Source organism: Geotrypetes seraphini, chromosome 4, assembly GCF_902459505.1.
Source record: "Geotrypetes seraphini chromosome 4, aGeoSer1.1, whole genome shotgun sequence".
Taxonomy (NCBI): Eukaryota; Metazoa; Chordata; class Amphibia; order Gymnophiona; family Dermophiidae; genus Geotrypetes; species Geotrypetes seraphini.
In genome coordinates this window covers 32,557,118-32,573,712 of record NC_047087.1, presented here as the reverse complement: position 1 = coordinate 32,573,712, position 16,595 = coordinate 32,557,118, and the positions used below count along the sequence as shown (strand labels likewise).

At 40.3% G+C, this 16,595-nt stretch overlaps 1 protein-coding gene across 2 annotated transcripts in view; it reads left to right on the top strand.

Annotated features, from left to right (window-relative positions):
* CDH11 (cadherin 11) overlaps nucleotides 1–9,549 on the top strand; it is a 291,717-nt gene extending 282,168 nt beyond the window's left edge. For both annotated transcript variants that reach the window (XM_033942468.1, XM_033942469.1), the window contains exons 11-12: nucleotides 4,120–4,371; nucleotides 8,852–9,549. In XM_033942468.1, coding sequence (XP_033798359.1) covers nucleotides 4,120–4,371; nucleotides 8,852–9,351 — 752 coding nt within the window. In that variant the 3' untranslated portion in view covers nucleotides 9,352–9,549. The remainder of the gene's footprint in view (nucleotides 1–4,119; nucleotides 4,372–8,851) is intronic.
* Nucleotides 9,550–16,595: the final 7,046 nt, after the last annotated feature.

Here is a 16,595-nt window from a genome sequence, read left to right as displayed (position 1 = left end):
AAGAGGAGGAGGCACCACAAAGGGATTGTGCTGAGCTTGACTTAGAAAGTAAGAAAATGTTGATAAAATATGACTTTAAGATGATTACAATATCATTACCCAGTCTAATACAGTATTCTTACCTTAGTCTAACATAGGCCAACTTACGTCCCGATCAACTTACGACCTGTTAGTCGGAACCAATTATGGTCGTAAGTCGACGAGTACCTTATGTTTTCCAACAAATGGTTAACCCTTTCAGGACCATAAGGATCGTAGGCCAATTTTTGTGGTTTTGACGACATTTTTATGGTAAAAAGGGCTTGCAGATGCCAAAAAATTGATTTTTTTTGTGAAATATCATTATTTTTATTTAAAAAATCACACTTCTGGCTTATGGACAGTGTGGCAAGTGAATCTTCTCGTCAATCTGGCAACGACGCTAATGAATGAATGTCGGAACCAGTTTGTTTACATAAAGGCAGTATCATATGGAATCCGTACATATCAAATTTAGAACTGTAGACTATCCCAATCAAAATTGATAGGATTTTAAAGTTATGGGACAAATATGTCCCTTGGTCCTGAAAGGGTTAAATCTTAAATGCTTTAGGCTATAAGGTTCATAACTTTAGCAAGGGGATAATAGTAAGCCATTCAATTCACCTTTCCCCTGCAAGATAATGTTGTATATACTCAAATATAAACCAAGATTTTGAGGCCCCCCCCAAAAAAAAAGGTCCAAAAATGGGGGCCTCGGTTTATATTTGTCTGAGAACCTGGTGAAATGGGTTCAATTCCCATTTCCTTATCCCCCCCCCCGTTTATCAAGCCACACTAACCCCCTCTTTTACTAAGGTGCGCTAATCGATTAGCGCGTGCTAAACGCTAATGCATCTGTAGACTCACATGCACACGTTAGCGTTTAGCGTGCGCTAAATCAATTAGCGCATGCTAATCAGTTAGCGCACCTTAGTTAAAGAAGGCCTAAATGCCAAACCCGCCTACAGGATTAGAATGAGCAGCTCGGCATTTAGCTTGTGCTGCATGGTAGTGCGGGGGTGGGGGGGGGGAGTAATGACTCTAGACAAGTCACTTAACCCTCCATTGCCCCAGATGCACAATAAGTACCTTTATTATAATACGTACACCTCTTTGATTGTAACCACAGAAAGGTGGTATAACAGATCCCTTCCTCTTTCCGTTCTTGTTTTGAATTTTGTTTCTGTGGGGAGTTCAACTAAGTAAATATTTCTACTACTTTTGGAGTCCTTTTACTAAGGCGCGTTAGCCGTTTTAGCGTGCAATAAATGCTAATGCATCCATAGACTATAATTGACATGTTAGTGTTTAGCGCGCACTAAAACGAATAGCGCACCTTAAAAAAGGACCCCTTTATAAACAAGTGATACAAACCTACAAGGAAAAATCTGATTAGGTTATATTGCTGTACTTCATTGCAAAATTTTTAATTTATTTGATTTGTCTTCTGCAGTATATTGTATTAATTTTGATCATGAATCTTTACACATCCAGGGGGGTGGGGGGTTGGAGGGAGGGGAATAAATATTGATAGTGATATTTGGGTAACTTTATTCTTTATTTGTATTGTATACTAGCTGATGCCCCGGCGTTGCACGGGTATTTAATTATAGCAATAACATTGTAAATGGATTTAAATAAAGATACTTTATAGTGGTGAATGAAATAATTTTGTTACAGCTTTATAAAAAGTAAAATATTCAAAGTATAATGTGAAATATTTGACAAAATGAATACAATTCAACTAACACAAAACTTGATTATAAACAACATTTTTAGTTTCACCTCCAGGAGCAAGAACATATACATTCTTGGGTGAAGAGACCCCCAGAACATATCATCCCGGGTAGTGAGGGATCTGCATACCAAGTTTCATTCAAATCGGTCAAGCCGTTTTTGCGTGATCGCGGCACATACATACATACATCCGATTTTATATATATAGATTAGGATATATTATGATATTATTATATGCAGGAAAATGAAATTATTGAATGATATTTATGCTACCTCTATAGATAATAGTGTAATATGTGGAATATCTTTTGTTCTTTCATTTGTATGATACTGTTTTTGATTAAAAATTAATAAAGAATTAAAAAAAAGAAACCAGTCCAAGTTAAAATTATATTTCCTTTCTACAAGAAAACAGTGCACTAACTATCTTAGGCTCTTTTTTACTAAGTCGCGAAAGAGGTTTTTCACCACGGCCTGGAGTGCTAAATGCTCCAATGCTGATAGGAAATTTATGAGCATTGGAGCAGCGTCAGAGAATTTAACGCTCCACTCCGCGGCAGAAACCTCTACCACGGCTTAGTAAAAAAGGGCCTTAACAATTTAAGCTATAGGGGGGAAAAAGAGCTTTGCTCCAAATAAACTGTATCATTTTAACGATCACTTACACAAGAAGATCCAGAAATGGCACTACTGCAATGAAAAAGGAATTGAGTTATTTTAAGCCAGTCTTGGGCATCAATGTTCAGCTCAAAGGGCCTGATTCTATAAATGGCGCCTAACCATGTCAAACTTGTAGGTACCAGTCTGCACGGTTGTCAATCAACCGCTAGGCATCCTTTACAGAATCATTCTAGTGCAGGGATCTCAAAGCCCCTCCTTGAGGGCCACAATCCAGTCGGGTTTTCAGGATTTCCCCAATGAATATGCATGAGATCCTATGTGCGTGCACTGCTTTCAATGCATATTCATTGGGGGAATCCTGAAAACCCGACTGGATTGTGGCCCTCAAGGAGGGGCTTTAAGATCCCTGTTCTAGTGATACCTAGGCATCATTGAGGAAGACTAGGCATCATTGAAGAAGGCATCATTGAGGAAGGCACAAGTATATTAGACCAGGGGCTCCTTTTACGAAACTGCGTTAGCGGTTTACCACGCGTAATAGCACGCGCTAATTTGCTGGCTGCGCTAGCCGCTACCGCCTCCTCTCAAGAAGGCGGTAGTTTATCAGCTGGGGCAGGGATTAGCGTGCACTAAAAATGTGCGTGCGATAAAGCCGCTAACGCGGCTTCGTAAAAGGAGCCCTAGGTTTTACTTGGCCTAGTTTACCAGCGCCTAACTCACATGCCTAGCAACGCCTAAGTGTACCACGCTTATTCTGCACTCCGACCACACCTACTTTTCAAGTAGGCATCATTAGGCGTCGGATGGTACCTCAGCTTAGGTGTCGCTAGGCGCCACACGGATATCTGTGCGCAATCTTAATTAGAAATTTTTTAAAAAATTGATTTTTAAGCAGTTTTTAAATGGCATGGTCAATTATCACACCATTTAGGGCAGAATTCACCAATATATGCTACTGTTAAGACGGATAATTTTACCAGAAGTTGTGCTCTTTTGGCATAGGGACCTATTTTATCCAATGAGAGCTCGGGCCAAAATAGCACAACTTGGGGTAAAATAACCCATCTTAACAGCAGCGCACATTGATGAATCCCCCCCCCCTAACCAATTAAAATACAATTTAGTTGCATGCGTATTTTAGTTAGGCGTCACTAAACATTCACAATTAGGGCACTGTTTATACAATCACGCACACAAGATATCAGCTGAACCATAAGAACATAAGAATAGTGATACTGAGTTAGACCAATGGTCCATCTAGCCTCGTATCCTGTATCCACAGTGGCCAAGCCAGGTCACAAATACCTGACAAAAACCTAATTAGTAGCAGCATTCCATGCTACTGATCCAGGGCAAGCAGTGGCTTCCCCCATGTGTTTCTCAATAACAGACTATGGACTTTTCCTCCAGGAACTTCCCAAACCTTTTGTAAACCCATCTGCACTAACCACTGTTGCCACAACCTCTGGTAACAAGTTCCAGAGTTTAACTATTCTCTGAGTGAAAAAACATTTCCTCCTATTGGTTTTAAAATTACCTCCTTGTAACTTCATCGAGTGTCCCCCACTAGTCTTTGTATTTTTTGATGGAGTAAAAAATGGATCCTCATGTACCCGTTCTACATCACTCAGGATTTTGTAGACTTCAAACATCTCTCCCCTCAGCCTTCTCTTTTGTAAGCAGTTTCAATATAACCATTTGTTTGTTAAATCCGTGTTTTCTTCTTTTTTTTCTAAATAGATAATACGGCAAGCGTCGAAGTTAGACAGAAAGGCTTTACCCGACTGAAACAAAAGTTGTACCTGTTTCCTGTTATAATAAAGGATGGTGGAATCCCTGAATTGAGCAGCACCAATACACTTACAATTCGTGTATGTAACTGTGTTAATGATGCGTCACCGCCGTCATGTAACGCAGAACCCTATGTCCTCAATGCCGGACTTAGCACTGGAGCTTTGATTGCCATTCTTGCTTGCATTGTGATATTGTTGGGTAAGAAAAAAATGGGTTTTATTTCTGTCTTTCTTCCTTTTTTAATTTAATAATATATAACCCATCGTGGACCAGAATCTGTAAATGATACCCAAATGTGGACCCTGAAAAAAATGTGGTCCGAGCATTATTCAATATATGGAACTCTGAGTTGGGTGATATTTATAGAATAGCATGTAATACCAGGATCCATGCCCAACTTCTGGGCATCAGGATTTCCACTCATTAAACCTGATAAAAATCTTTGTGTGTAAATTAGATGCAGATTTCCCAATTCTTTAATATTGCATACATCTTTACAGTGGCATGCCAAGGGCGGGGCGGGGGGGTGCGGTCTGCCTTGGGTGCAGAATTTTCAGGGGCTGGAGCGGTCACGGGTTTGTGGTCTGCCTGCACACAGCTATTAGCTCTGTCAGCCACCCTCTTCCAACGTCAAATTTCTGTTCCAGAGCAGGAGACCGGCAGAGCTGACGGCTGTGCGCTGGGGGGGGGGAGAGTGCTCCGGCCAGAGGAGGGGGGTGGCCCGCTCTGGGTTCCTGCCCAGCCATGTATGCCATTGCATCTGTAGTGAATGTCCCAGATACAAACATTAACTTCCCACTGGAATGCAATGCTTTTTGATACCAAGGTTATGAAAAGTAAAATTACAGAGTTAGAGATTAAAACTACAGACTATGGTACCCAATTAGAGACACTGGAAATCCGAGATCAAACTTGTTGGATTAAAGATAATGGGACTATCTCCTCTGGACCTCATTCCCTTCCCCAGCCAATATTTCTCTCTGTCCCCCCATGAGTCCAACTTTTCTTCCTCTCTCCTCCACTCCTACTGACAACATGTCTCCCTCTCTTTCTCACTGTCCATCTGTCTTTTTCTCATTCCCTCCCAAAGGAAGTAGGGAACGAGAGAGAGAGAGAGATCCAGGGTGCATCTCTCCCATCCCTTCTACTGCCACATTCAACATTTCTCCCTATCTGATCCCCCGGATCATGTGCAGCATTTTTCACCTCTGCCCTCCAGCACCATGTCCATTTCTCCTTCTATCACCCCTCTCCAGCACAATGCCACATCTCTCCCTCCATCTATCTACATAGTAACATAGTGGATGACGGCAGATAAAGACCCGAATGGTCCATCCAGTCTGCCCAACCTGATTCAATTTAAATTTTTTTTTTTTTTTTTTAAATTTTTTCTTCTTAGCTATTTCTGGGCGAGAATCCAAAGCTTTACCCGGTACTGTGCTTGGGTTCCAACTGCCGAAATCTCTGTTAAGACTTACTCCAGCCCATCTGCACCCTCCCAGCCATTGAAGCCCTCCCCTGCCCATCCTCCACCAAACGGCCATACACAGACACAGACCGTGCAAGTCTGCCCAGTAACTGGCCTTAGTTCAATATTTAATATTATTTTCTGATTCTAAATCTTCTGTGTTCATCCCACGCTTCTTTGAACTCAGTCACAGTTTTACTCTCCACCACCTCTCTCGGGAGCGCATTCCAGGCATCCACCACCCTCTCCATAAAGTAGAATTTCCTAACATTGCCCCTGAATCTACCTCCCCTCAACCTCAAATTATGTCCTCTGGTTTTACCATTTTCCTTTCTCTGGAAAAGATTTTGTTCTACGTTAATACCCTTTAAGTATTTGAACGTCTGAATCATATCTCCCCTGTCTCTCCTTTCCTCTAGGGTATACATATTCAGGGCTTCCAGTCTCTCCTCATACGTCTTCTGGCGCAAGCCTCCTATCATTTTTGTCGCCCTCCTCTGGACCGCCTCAAGTCTTCTTACGTCTTTCGCCAGATACGGTCTCCAAAACTGAACACAATGTCCCTCTTTTCCCTCTCCACCACCATATCCAGCATTTCTCTCTCTCATCCTTCTATTCCCCATGCATCTCTACCTCACTCATCTGTCTGCCCAACAATTTCCCTCTTTCTTCATTTCCCCATGTGCAACCTTTCTTTCCCTTTCACTCACACACTTCCTCCCTACTATGTCCCAAGTTAGTGCTCCCGTCCTCCCTCCCTTCTGCGTCCCATCCTCCCTCCCTTCTGTGTCCCATGTTTATGCCCCCTCTCTTCCTTTTGTGTCCCGAGTTTGTGCCCCCCTCCCTGCCTTCAAGCCTTTGTCCCAAATTTGTGCCCCTCCCATTTTCCAATGCGCTCCTTCCCCCCCCCCCCTTTCTCCCTTTGTCCTACGATCATGTCCCCTCTCTCCCTTACTTGTTACAACGCGCTCGCTCGCTCCCTTAAGGGCAGTCCGGCTGGGATGATCCTTCCTACCTTCAGCGGCACTTGTTGCAGGAACGTGGGCAGCGGCTCTTACACGCTGCACATGGCTGACCCACAAGTCTTCCCTTTGACGTAAGCTCTGATGTTGGAGAGAAGGCTTCCAGGTCAACCACGTGGATCTTAACCTATTTCCCCCAATAGCTTCAACATAGGCAGTTGCTCCAACATATGGAGCCCTTTTATTAAGGCGCGCTAACCGATTTAGCTTGCGCTAAATGCTAAGGCGCCCATAGAATATAATGGATGCCTTACAATTTAGTACGCGCTAAATTTGTTAGTGCATCTTAATAAAAGGGCCCCATAGTCACTCTATGCTCACTAATATTAGGGTTATAACCAGAGCCACTCTATGCAACTTCCCTGGATATCACCATCCAAATGGATAGACATTATTATTTGCATGTTTGTTATTATCCCATGGCATTTCTCCTCGCAGCCCTCTCTCCTATGGGGTCTAGGCTAATCTATTGCCCCAGTTCTGACAATTTAGGGTGTAAGTTATCAACATGGGGTATTATTAAGATATGCTCTGTTACGGTTAACCCCAGTTATTAATAACTAGACCTCATTGCATAAAAATAGCACACGTTAGTGGCAAAATAACATGTCTTAATGGTAGCCATCATTGATAACTACCCTTCCCTTCTTTTATCACACTGCACTAGAGGTTTTTGGTACGGGCCAGCAAGTTAAATGCTTCAACGCTCAGGGCAGGATTAATTCTTCGAGGGCCCCTAGGCACACAAGTACACTGGCCCCCCCTGGCCCTGCCCCGCCCATACCCTGCCAACACCCCTCCCCCGCCCCACCCCCATTTATCTGTTTTCTTATTTATTTCTTTATTTTCACTTGTATTTCTTTTTTTCATTCAAAACAAAGATTAGCATACCAGTGCAGAGTTTTCCTTCTATTCAACCCCCAAACATCTCTGAACAAATACCCCTTCCTTCCTTTCCCACCTACTTATGCAGGATTTTAATTCTGAACCCTTTCCATACATTTATAAAAGTGTTCAAATATATTGTAAAGCAGTAATACTATCCAAAATATAAGTCTATATTAATAACCAAGTTTACAAAGCCTCTCAACTGCCTCACTCTACGTCAGGGCTGCCCAATTCTGGTCTTCGAGATCTACTGGCAGTCCAGGTTTTCAGGATATCCACAATGAACATGCATGAGAGAGATTTGCATATCAAGAAGGCAGTGCAGGCAAATCTCTCATATGCCTATTCATTGTGGATATCCTGAAAACCTGGACTGCTAGTAGATCTCAAGGACCAGAATTGGGCAGCCCTGCTCTATGTCAACCAACTGTAACCCATATGTATGTATAAACAACCAAATCTGTAACTCCTCTAGTAACGAAACAACAAGGCAAGCAGTCCACCCAAAAATCCAAGCCTCACCACATTTCTCTTGCACCTTCCTCAAACGTCACCTCTAAAATACTTACCCACAACAGTTTGGGGCAAATTCTATAAGAAGTGCCCAAAAGTTATCATGCTGAGCGGCACCTATTTTGGAGGCGCCCAATAAATAGGCCAGCTCTAGGCACGACTAAAAGTTAAGCGGCCATGCGAGCACTTAAGCACGCTTGAGCACAGCGATTCTGTAACACGAAGCCATGCCCATGGCTAATATGCATAGCGCCTATTTTTTGGAAGGCCGCCTAAATTTTTAGAGGCGCCTTGTTACAGAATTGCTCTTTCTTGATAGGTGCCTAAGTTTCAATTATTGCTGATTAAAAAGCTTAATTGAGCTTGTTATTCAATTTAGATGGGCTTATCTAGTTGGGTGCCTCCAAAATAGGTGCCTAACATTAGTCGCTGGTTACAGAATTTGGGCCTTTGTAGCGCACCTAACCACCTCTTGCAGTGCGCTCTTGTGCCGTGGTACACCATTTGTGTACCAATGTGCCGTGGTACACTGCCTTAGCACATCCTGGGGTAAATTTTGGCAGCAATAAGCACGTGTTAGTGCTTTCCGCAGCTTTGTTAAAAGTTCCCAAATGCTTAACTTCTAAACTATATTGTTTTGTCTTTTGACTTTAATGACTTATGTCTTGTTTTGGATTTTGGCTTTCTTCAACTGATGTTGACTTAATGTAAACCATTCCGAGCCATCAGGGTATAGATTTGCCATGGTATGTTATAAAATACTAACCTGTTTTATATTTTCCTGCAGTGATTGTGGTATTATTTGTGACCCTGAGAAGGCAGAAGAAAGAGCCTCTGATTGTTTTCGAAGAAGAAGATGTCCGCGAGAATATTATAACGTATGACGATGAAGGTGGCGGAGAAGAGGACACAGAAGCTTTTGACATTGCTACATTGCAGAACCCAGATGGAATCAACGGATTCTTGCCTCGGAAAGACATTAAGCCAGAACTGCAGTACACACCAAGAGATTTTGGAATTAGACCAGCTCCAAATAGCGTTGACGTTGATGATTTCATCAACACCAGAATACATGAAGCGGACAATGATCCTACTGCTCCTCCTTATGACTCTATTCAGATCTACGGCTATGAGGGGCGAGGTTCGGTGGCTGGTTCACTTAGCTCATTGGAGTCAGCAACAACAGATTCTGATTTAGATTACGATTACCTACAAAACTGGGGACCTCGATTTAAGAAATTAGCAGACTTATATGGCTCCAAAGACACTTGTGATGATGATTCTTAACAATAACGTTACAAATTTGGCCTTATGAACTGTGTCTAAAGAAGAATCCAGAAGAAAATGTAAGTTGGTATTTTTTTAAAATCAAGAAAAGGCTTGTTCAACCATTAAAGTTTTACAGATGGATTCCTTCGATTAAAAAAAAAAAAAAAAAGGAACATTACAAAGTGGTAAATACTGTGAAGTACATTTTTCTTAAAATGGCAAACATTAAAAAGTTGGTTATCAACTTCATGCGAACAAAACCACTTGTGAAAGACCACTTATTTAAAAGAATGAAAGTGAACGTACTCTGAGGGAGACATCTTTTTACAGTATGTGTTACGAACATCTAAATCTTTTATGTCAAAGAAGCTTCCAGAAATTAGAGAAGATAACAGTTTTGAGCTGTAATTTCGCCTTAAACTATGGACACTCTATATGTAGTGCATTTTTAAACTTGAAATATATAATATTCAGCCAGCTTAAATCCATATAATGTATGTACAGTACAATGTACGATTATAATGTCCTTAAGCATCAAACTTGTTACTGCTGACTCTTGTAAATCTTTTTGCTTATACTGCTGTCTTAAACTAATACGTGCCAGATATAACTCTGTCCTGTTGCAGTAAAAGACACCCTATTTGTATGTCATTTTTAATGTATCTATTTGTACAATTTTAAAGTTCTTATTTTAGTATACATACAAATATCAGTATTCTGACATGTTATGGCATCACACCTTATATTTTATGAACATTGTACTGTTGCTTTAATATGTGCTTCAGTATAAGAAGCAAATTTTGAAATAAAATAATTCGTTTTTTACATTTCTGCTTGATTTCTTGAGCATTGCAGAGTCATGAAATGTGGATAAGGTTCCTTAGGTTCAGTTCTATAAATGTTAGACTTTTTTAAAAATTATTTTACTTTAAACACCTAACCCATCTACTTGACCTCATCTTGTGAACATGAAGGTAATTGTCTCATTCATTACTGTTGTTTCAATCTGACTCACAATTTAGTTACAAGAAAATTAATTTCAGGAGCGCCTATAGGGGAATGTCCATAAGATCAGATGGGCAATGTACCTGTTCTATAGGACTTAACCATGTTTTAAATTAAATGTCTAAACCCTCCCCTCCCATTTTTACTATGCCGGATTAGAAGTTTCTACCATGGCCCGGAGTACTAAATGATCCAAAGCTCATAGAATTCCTATGTGCTTAGTAAAAGATTGTCTAAGGGCTCCTTCTATCAAGCCGCGCTGGCGGGGTTGGCGCACGCAACTTTTAATCACGTGCTAACCCCCACGCTGGCCAAAAAACTACCGCCTGCTCAAGGCAGGCGTTAACGACTAGCGCAGCTTGATAAAAGGAGCCCTAAGTATATAGAACAGCTGTTCAATATTTGTTAATTGTTCTGGCTTACATTTATTTTTTATTCAATTTTCTATACTGTTCTCCTAGGGAAGTTCAGAACAGTTTACATGAATTTATTGAGGTACTCAAGCATTTTTTCCTATCTGTCCTGGTGGGCTCACAATCTATCTGGGATAATGGGGAACCAGGGGGCCCGCTCTGGTTCACAGGTGACGACATGGGCTTGAACCCACAATAGAGAATGACACGGTGATAAAATTCATCACCGTTCCCGTCCCCGCGGATAACCGCGGGAAACCATCTTCATGTCATTCTTTAAGGAAAGAGGGAAGAATCAGAGTATGAATGGCCACAACCACTGACCCTCAAGCTTTGCTATGAATAATGCTGGTGTAGAAGGATTGAAATTGAGATAGACACTACAGAATGGCAGTCTCTGGTATCCAGAGCAGATATTGTGATGTCATAATGCCTCATCCCACCAGTGCCTAAGAGCCAATCACATCAGTGATGTCACAATGGCTTCATTATCCTTGGCTCACATAAGAATCAGAGTATGAATGCCACAACCACTGACCCTCAAGCTTTGCTTTGAAAAATGCTGGTGTAGAAGAACTGAGGTTGAAATAGACAGTAGAAAATGACATGGGATTATTTCCCGCGGTTATCCGCGGGGACGGGAACGGTGATGAATTTTGTCACCATGTCATTCTCTACCCACAACTACAGGATGACCTTAGGAATAGCTTCTTTATCTTTTTTTTTGTTTAAATACACAGTAGTAGGTTTCTGTGGCTTAGAAATTATTTCTTAATTTTAAATTACTTTAAAGCTAACCAGGAAAATAATTGGACAGAAATATTTCCTTGATAAGGCTTGCAAATATTTAAGTACATAAGGAAGTAGGAACGGACAATGAACACTGAAAAGCTATGGAACCTTTTTTTTTTTTTTTTTTTAAATGCTTCCATATCTTTTCAGTGATTTTGGTTACGCAGGCATGTTAGTTGGACTGAGCTTTGTTTTATCCCAGACCTGTCATCTGTGAACATATATGCCATAGTGACCCCTGATGCAGGCGTTCATCAGACGCCGAAACACAGTGCTGTGTCGGGTCCACAGCTTCTGCTTGTGTCCTTTTATGAAATAAACAAGTTGATTTAACATCAGTGATCTTCAGTGGAGTTTCATTGTCCGTTCCCACTTCCTTTTGTACTATTTTATACCCGTGGGTTCTCTGTCCGGTTGGACTTTTTGGTGTTTACTTGCAAATATTTAAGACAGGAGCCTTCGAGACTACTAAAGTCCCATCTTCAGCAAATTGCATCTCTAAGGAAGGAGCACTTTCAAGTTCAAGATCATTTTTATTTCTGATACAACCATTGATCAGTTTACAATTCACAAAGAAATCTGAAAATTTAGAGGAAATAAAGATCAATCCATTCCATAAAAGGAAGGCAAGGATAAGGGAGTGCGGTAATACAAAACTAACCAGAGCAGTAGAGAAAGTAACTACTTTGTCATAGATGTAGTAAGACATTTTTAATAAATAAATCCAAACTCCAGTAAAAAATAAAAATCCTATTTGTATTCCAACAATCGCATTCAATAATGGAGGAAAAGGTCTCAGAAGCCGTAGGAAACAGACATTGTCCCTTGGCTAAAGGAGAGAGAGCTGTAAACTATACTAGCTCCTCTATTAGTTTCTATCATTGGCTTTGAAAAACCTCCGATGTTATTATTCAATAAATATAATGATGTATATAATGTGTTCAGAAAAATGAACCAAGCAAAAGTATTAGATAATGCTTATCTGAATAATGTCCCACTCTATCAATCAGGGTCAGCTTTCTTTAGTCAGCACGACTTAAACAGAAATGTGCCCTTTGCTGCCGACGGTGGCCATTGTTTCATGGACAAACAACCGTTTCATCAGGTTTTTTTTTACATAGATTTTGAGGAGTGACATTTGACCCCAGAAGTATTTTTTAAAACAGGTAGCAACGCTCACAGGCTATTCAAGAACTCGTAATGCCTTACCATGTACACTTCCTACATGTACTCGATGACTCTGCATTGTGTCTATCACTCTGACTTTCTCCCACTCAACTTGTATCCACCCTCTCCACATGTACTCGACGACTTCATTGTAATTATTTTCACTGATTGTCCAGCTCTTCTTGTTGTAAACCGCCTCGAACTACCATGGCTTTGGCTGTATAATAATAAAATTATTATTATTATTATTCACACTTTTATACTGAGAGAGGACAAGCGTTGCCTGAGTATTTGAATGCTGCCTGAATTGTGAGTCTTCATTGATTTTTGTACTGCTTTAGTTAACAATTGTTTCAATTTGTTTTTGTTTTTTGCTTGTAAGAGGCAGTGTGTATTTATCCCCTACTGTGTAGGTCTTTTTGCTTAAGCAATTATATATCTAAAGCACTGAACACAAAAACACTAAGAGGTACATAATCGAAACAGAAATACGTCTAAAAACCCGCTTAAATCGGTACTTGGCCAACCTAAAAGACAGGCTGTCCAAGTGCCAATAATTGAAACAGGTTTTAGACATTCCTAAAAACAGCTTGGGCCTTTTCAGTGCTGCTGGGGGTGCTTACCATGACCTATAAGGGAATTGTGGTGAGAAGCTTATGTGACACTTTTTTTGTGAAATTCACAGCAGTGCCTTATAAGGTGCCCCACTACTCTGTTGCCATGTCTTGGTGTCCAGTCCATCACTTTGCTGGTCCCTCCCACATCCAAAAGGTCTTGTTCTAGATGTTTTACACTTGGACATTTTTTTGGACGAGAATGGGGTATAAAGATAGATGACTTAGCGGTCTGGATGATCAAACAGCTGGACGTAGAAGTAGACGATTCTACATTTCCGACTTTGGGTGACCAGCTCCTTAGGCCCAAAACGGACTTAAGACTTTTTTTTTTTTTAATTATGCCGCTCCACACCATTTTTGTCATGCTGACATGCCATCTTTTAATTCTTAAAGTGACTGTTATTGTTTCTTTTTAAAAAAATATAAATGAATTATGTGTTAGGCACTTTTATTTTGATTACTTTTTAATGTGGTTGTTATTATAAACATAGTACTTTTTTAAGTTTAATGATACATGTGCACCAGACACACTTTCTTGTTCTGACTTTTTTTGCGTGTTCCTTTATCTTGATTGTCTTCTCTTGGAGATATTTTATTATTTTTTTTAAATTTGTTACAGTAGTTATTTGAATATTTGGGAACCCAGACAGTCCTCTAAAAAGAGGACATGTCCAGGTTTTTCCAGATGTCTGGTAACCCTAAACAGGATACAGTTCTCAGAAATCCAGGTTTATCCTAAAATTTTCCTTGCTGTTTTGGCAGCTCTAAGAATATGAGGGGAGGAACAACAGTAGGAAGGAACAGACCACAAGGAAGGAGGGAAGGGAAGAGATAGAGTGGGGAAGAAATGGAGAAAGAGTCTGAATTCTTTAGCCTTAGAAACCACAAATATCTCATTATGCCGTTGTGGTTTGAAAACTTCTAGACTTGGGGAGAAAGAGGTTTTTAGTTATTTTCCAGGATGAAAACAAAAGTACACAGAGCCCAAATGATTAACAAGTATATCTGGTGTTTTGCATTTGCCTTTCTTAAAATACTTTATGTTACATGAAATCGTGTGCTTTAAAAAAAAAAAAATCTTTATTGATTTTACAATCTTCAATAGTGCAATACATAAATATATCATATATAATAAGTCAATATAAGCACATTTAACTTTCAAATATACATAACCAACCAATTTCTCCCCCTACCCACCCACCAAATGATAATTTAATAAAACACAGAAACATAGATCTCTCCAATAACCTTACCCTATTAGCCATAACCTTCCATCCTCCCACCCATCCCAAGTATAAATATTTAAAATCAAATTATGACAGAAATAACCCCCACCCCACCCTTCCCTGGATGTGTACCAAAATAAACAAAAACTGACTCACAATCAAAAACCTATTATAGTGAGGTAACATAAGATGTAAATCGGATTTTAATATGAAGTACTTGAAATTTTACCTTATAACTGGAAACTTATTACATTTAAGTTCCTTGTAAAATCAGACACGATGAACTGTACTGCACTGTAGACAGCACTATTAAAAATAGTAGTTTGTGATTAAAAAAAAAAAGAGCCATCTTTCTTAGAAAAGAATAGTAAAATTTTCAGTGCTGATATATGTAAAGGTACATTTCTCTGTGGAGTTTTATTCTTGTCTTTATTCTCACCTTTTAACATCTTCCGTCTTCCCTCTTGTTTTTCTTGAGTACTACAAAATGATCTTTCACTCTGTTACTAGCCTTTCCAGACCATTATCCTGCCCCAGAGGAAACTCTGGATCTAATGTTTCTCTCTGGATTTTTACAATGCTTCTAACCTTTGGCTTGCTTCTATAAAGCAGAGTGCTCTGGCAGGCTGCAGTTCTCTCTTATCTCTCTGATCCATACAGAGGTGTCAGAATGTCCCAAGGAACCATTAATCAGCAACCCCGTTCTGACATCAGCTCCTTAGAAGCTTTCTGTGCACCTGAAGTGCTTTTGGAGGTCTATAAAACAACCTACAATACAAGTTTTATCAGAGAGACCTCTTCTGGACTTATCTGTAACTGACTGATGGCAATATTGAGAATTACGCAATTTGGCCCAGATTCTATTTTAAAAAGAGCCTGGAGTTAGGCACCTAGACTGGCACGCCTAGACAATCCAGACACCTAAATTTATTTTTCAATTAATAATAATACCTTGATTTTGTATACCGCAATACCAGAAGCAGTTCAGAGCGGTTTACAGAAGAAGAGACTGTACACAAGACAGCGATGTTACAGAGAATATTGTCAATTACATTGGTAGAGTAGTCGGAGATGCAATAAGTAGATCAGAGATACAGCAAGACAGGGAGGAGTCAGAGAAATTTGTCAAAGAGATAGGTTTTGATTGATTTCCTGAAGGCTTGGTAGGAGGGTGTGTTAGAAATGAGGGTGGTTAGACATTTATTCCATTTGCCAGTTTGGAATGACAGTGTTCTATCAAGGAATGGTACAAGTGCACCATGCAGCACTGATAAGAGCTATTAAAAACTAATTAAAAAAGAATTTTAAAAAATTAACTGGTAGGTGTCTACTCTGAGTCACCTACCAGAAAGTAGATGTGATAAGGGACAAATTCAGAGTGGATTTTGGGTGTGGTTTGACTTAGGCACACTCATATAGGCTAAGAAAACACAGGCATAAATAGGAGTACACCTAAGGTTTCAATGTCAACCAGCACCTTTGACTAATTACATAACACTAGGCATGATTCTACAGTTAATAAATCTCAATAAATATGAATGGTACCTAGTGGATGATCAACAATTGCGCTCACTGGTGCCTATAAATTAGGTACTGTTCATAGAATCAGTCCTTGGGCCTGATTCTCAAAATGGCATTTCAATTGTAGGATGGCGTTCTACTGCCATGTAACGGACCAATTGGGCACAAGTTTGTTTTTTTTTTTTTAATTGATGCGGTGAACTGACACGGCAGAGGGACTCAACGGCAGGAGAAAGCCACGAAGCAGCTTGTTTAGCATGCTGCGGCTGCCAACGCTGGAGGGAGGTTTCTGCCGGTATGTGCAGGAGAAGCGGTATCGCTCTTAATGAATTGAACAGGTGCGTCTCCTTAGTCGGCCACAGCGCTCGAGTGTGGGCCCGTTGTAAGTGTGCATGCGCTCTCCTGCCTGCCACAGACATACGGAACACGCAGGTAGGAGTGCGCATGTGCCGCTTAGGGTTTTATTATAAGAGATGCTTTGTTAACTATTTTGGCATCTCTGTCAGATGTTAGCCATGCTG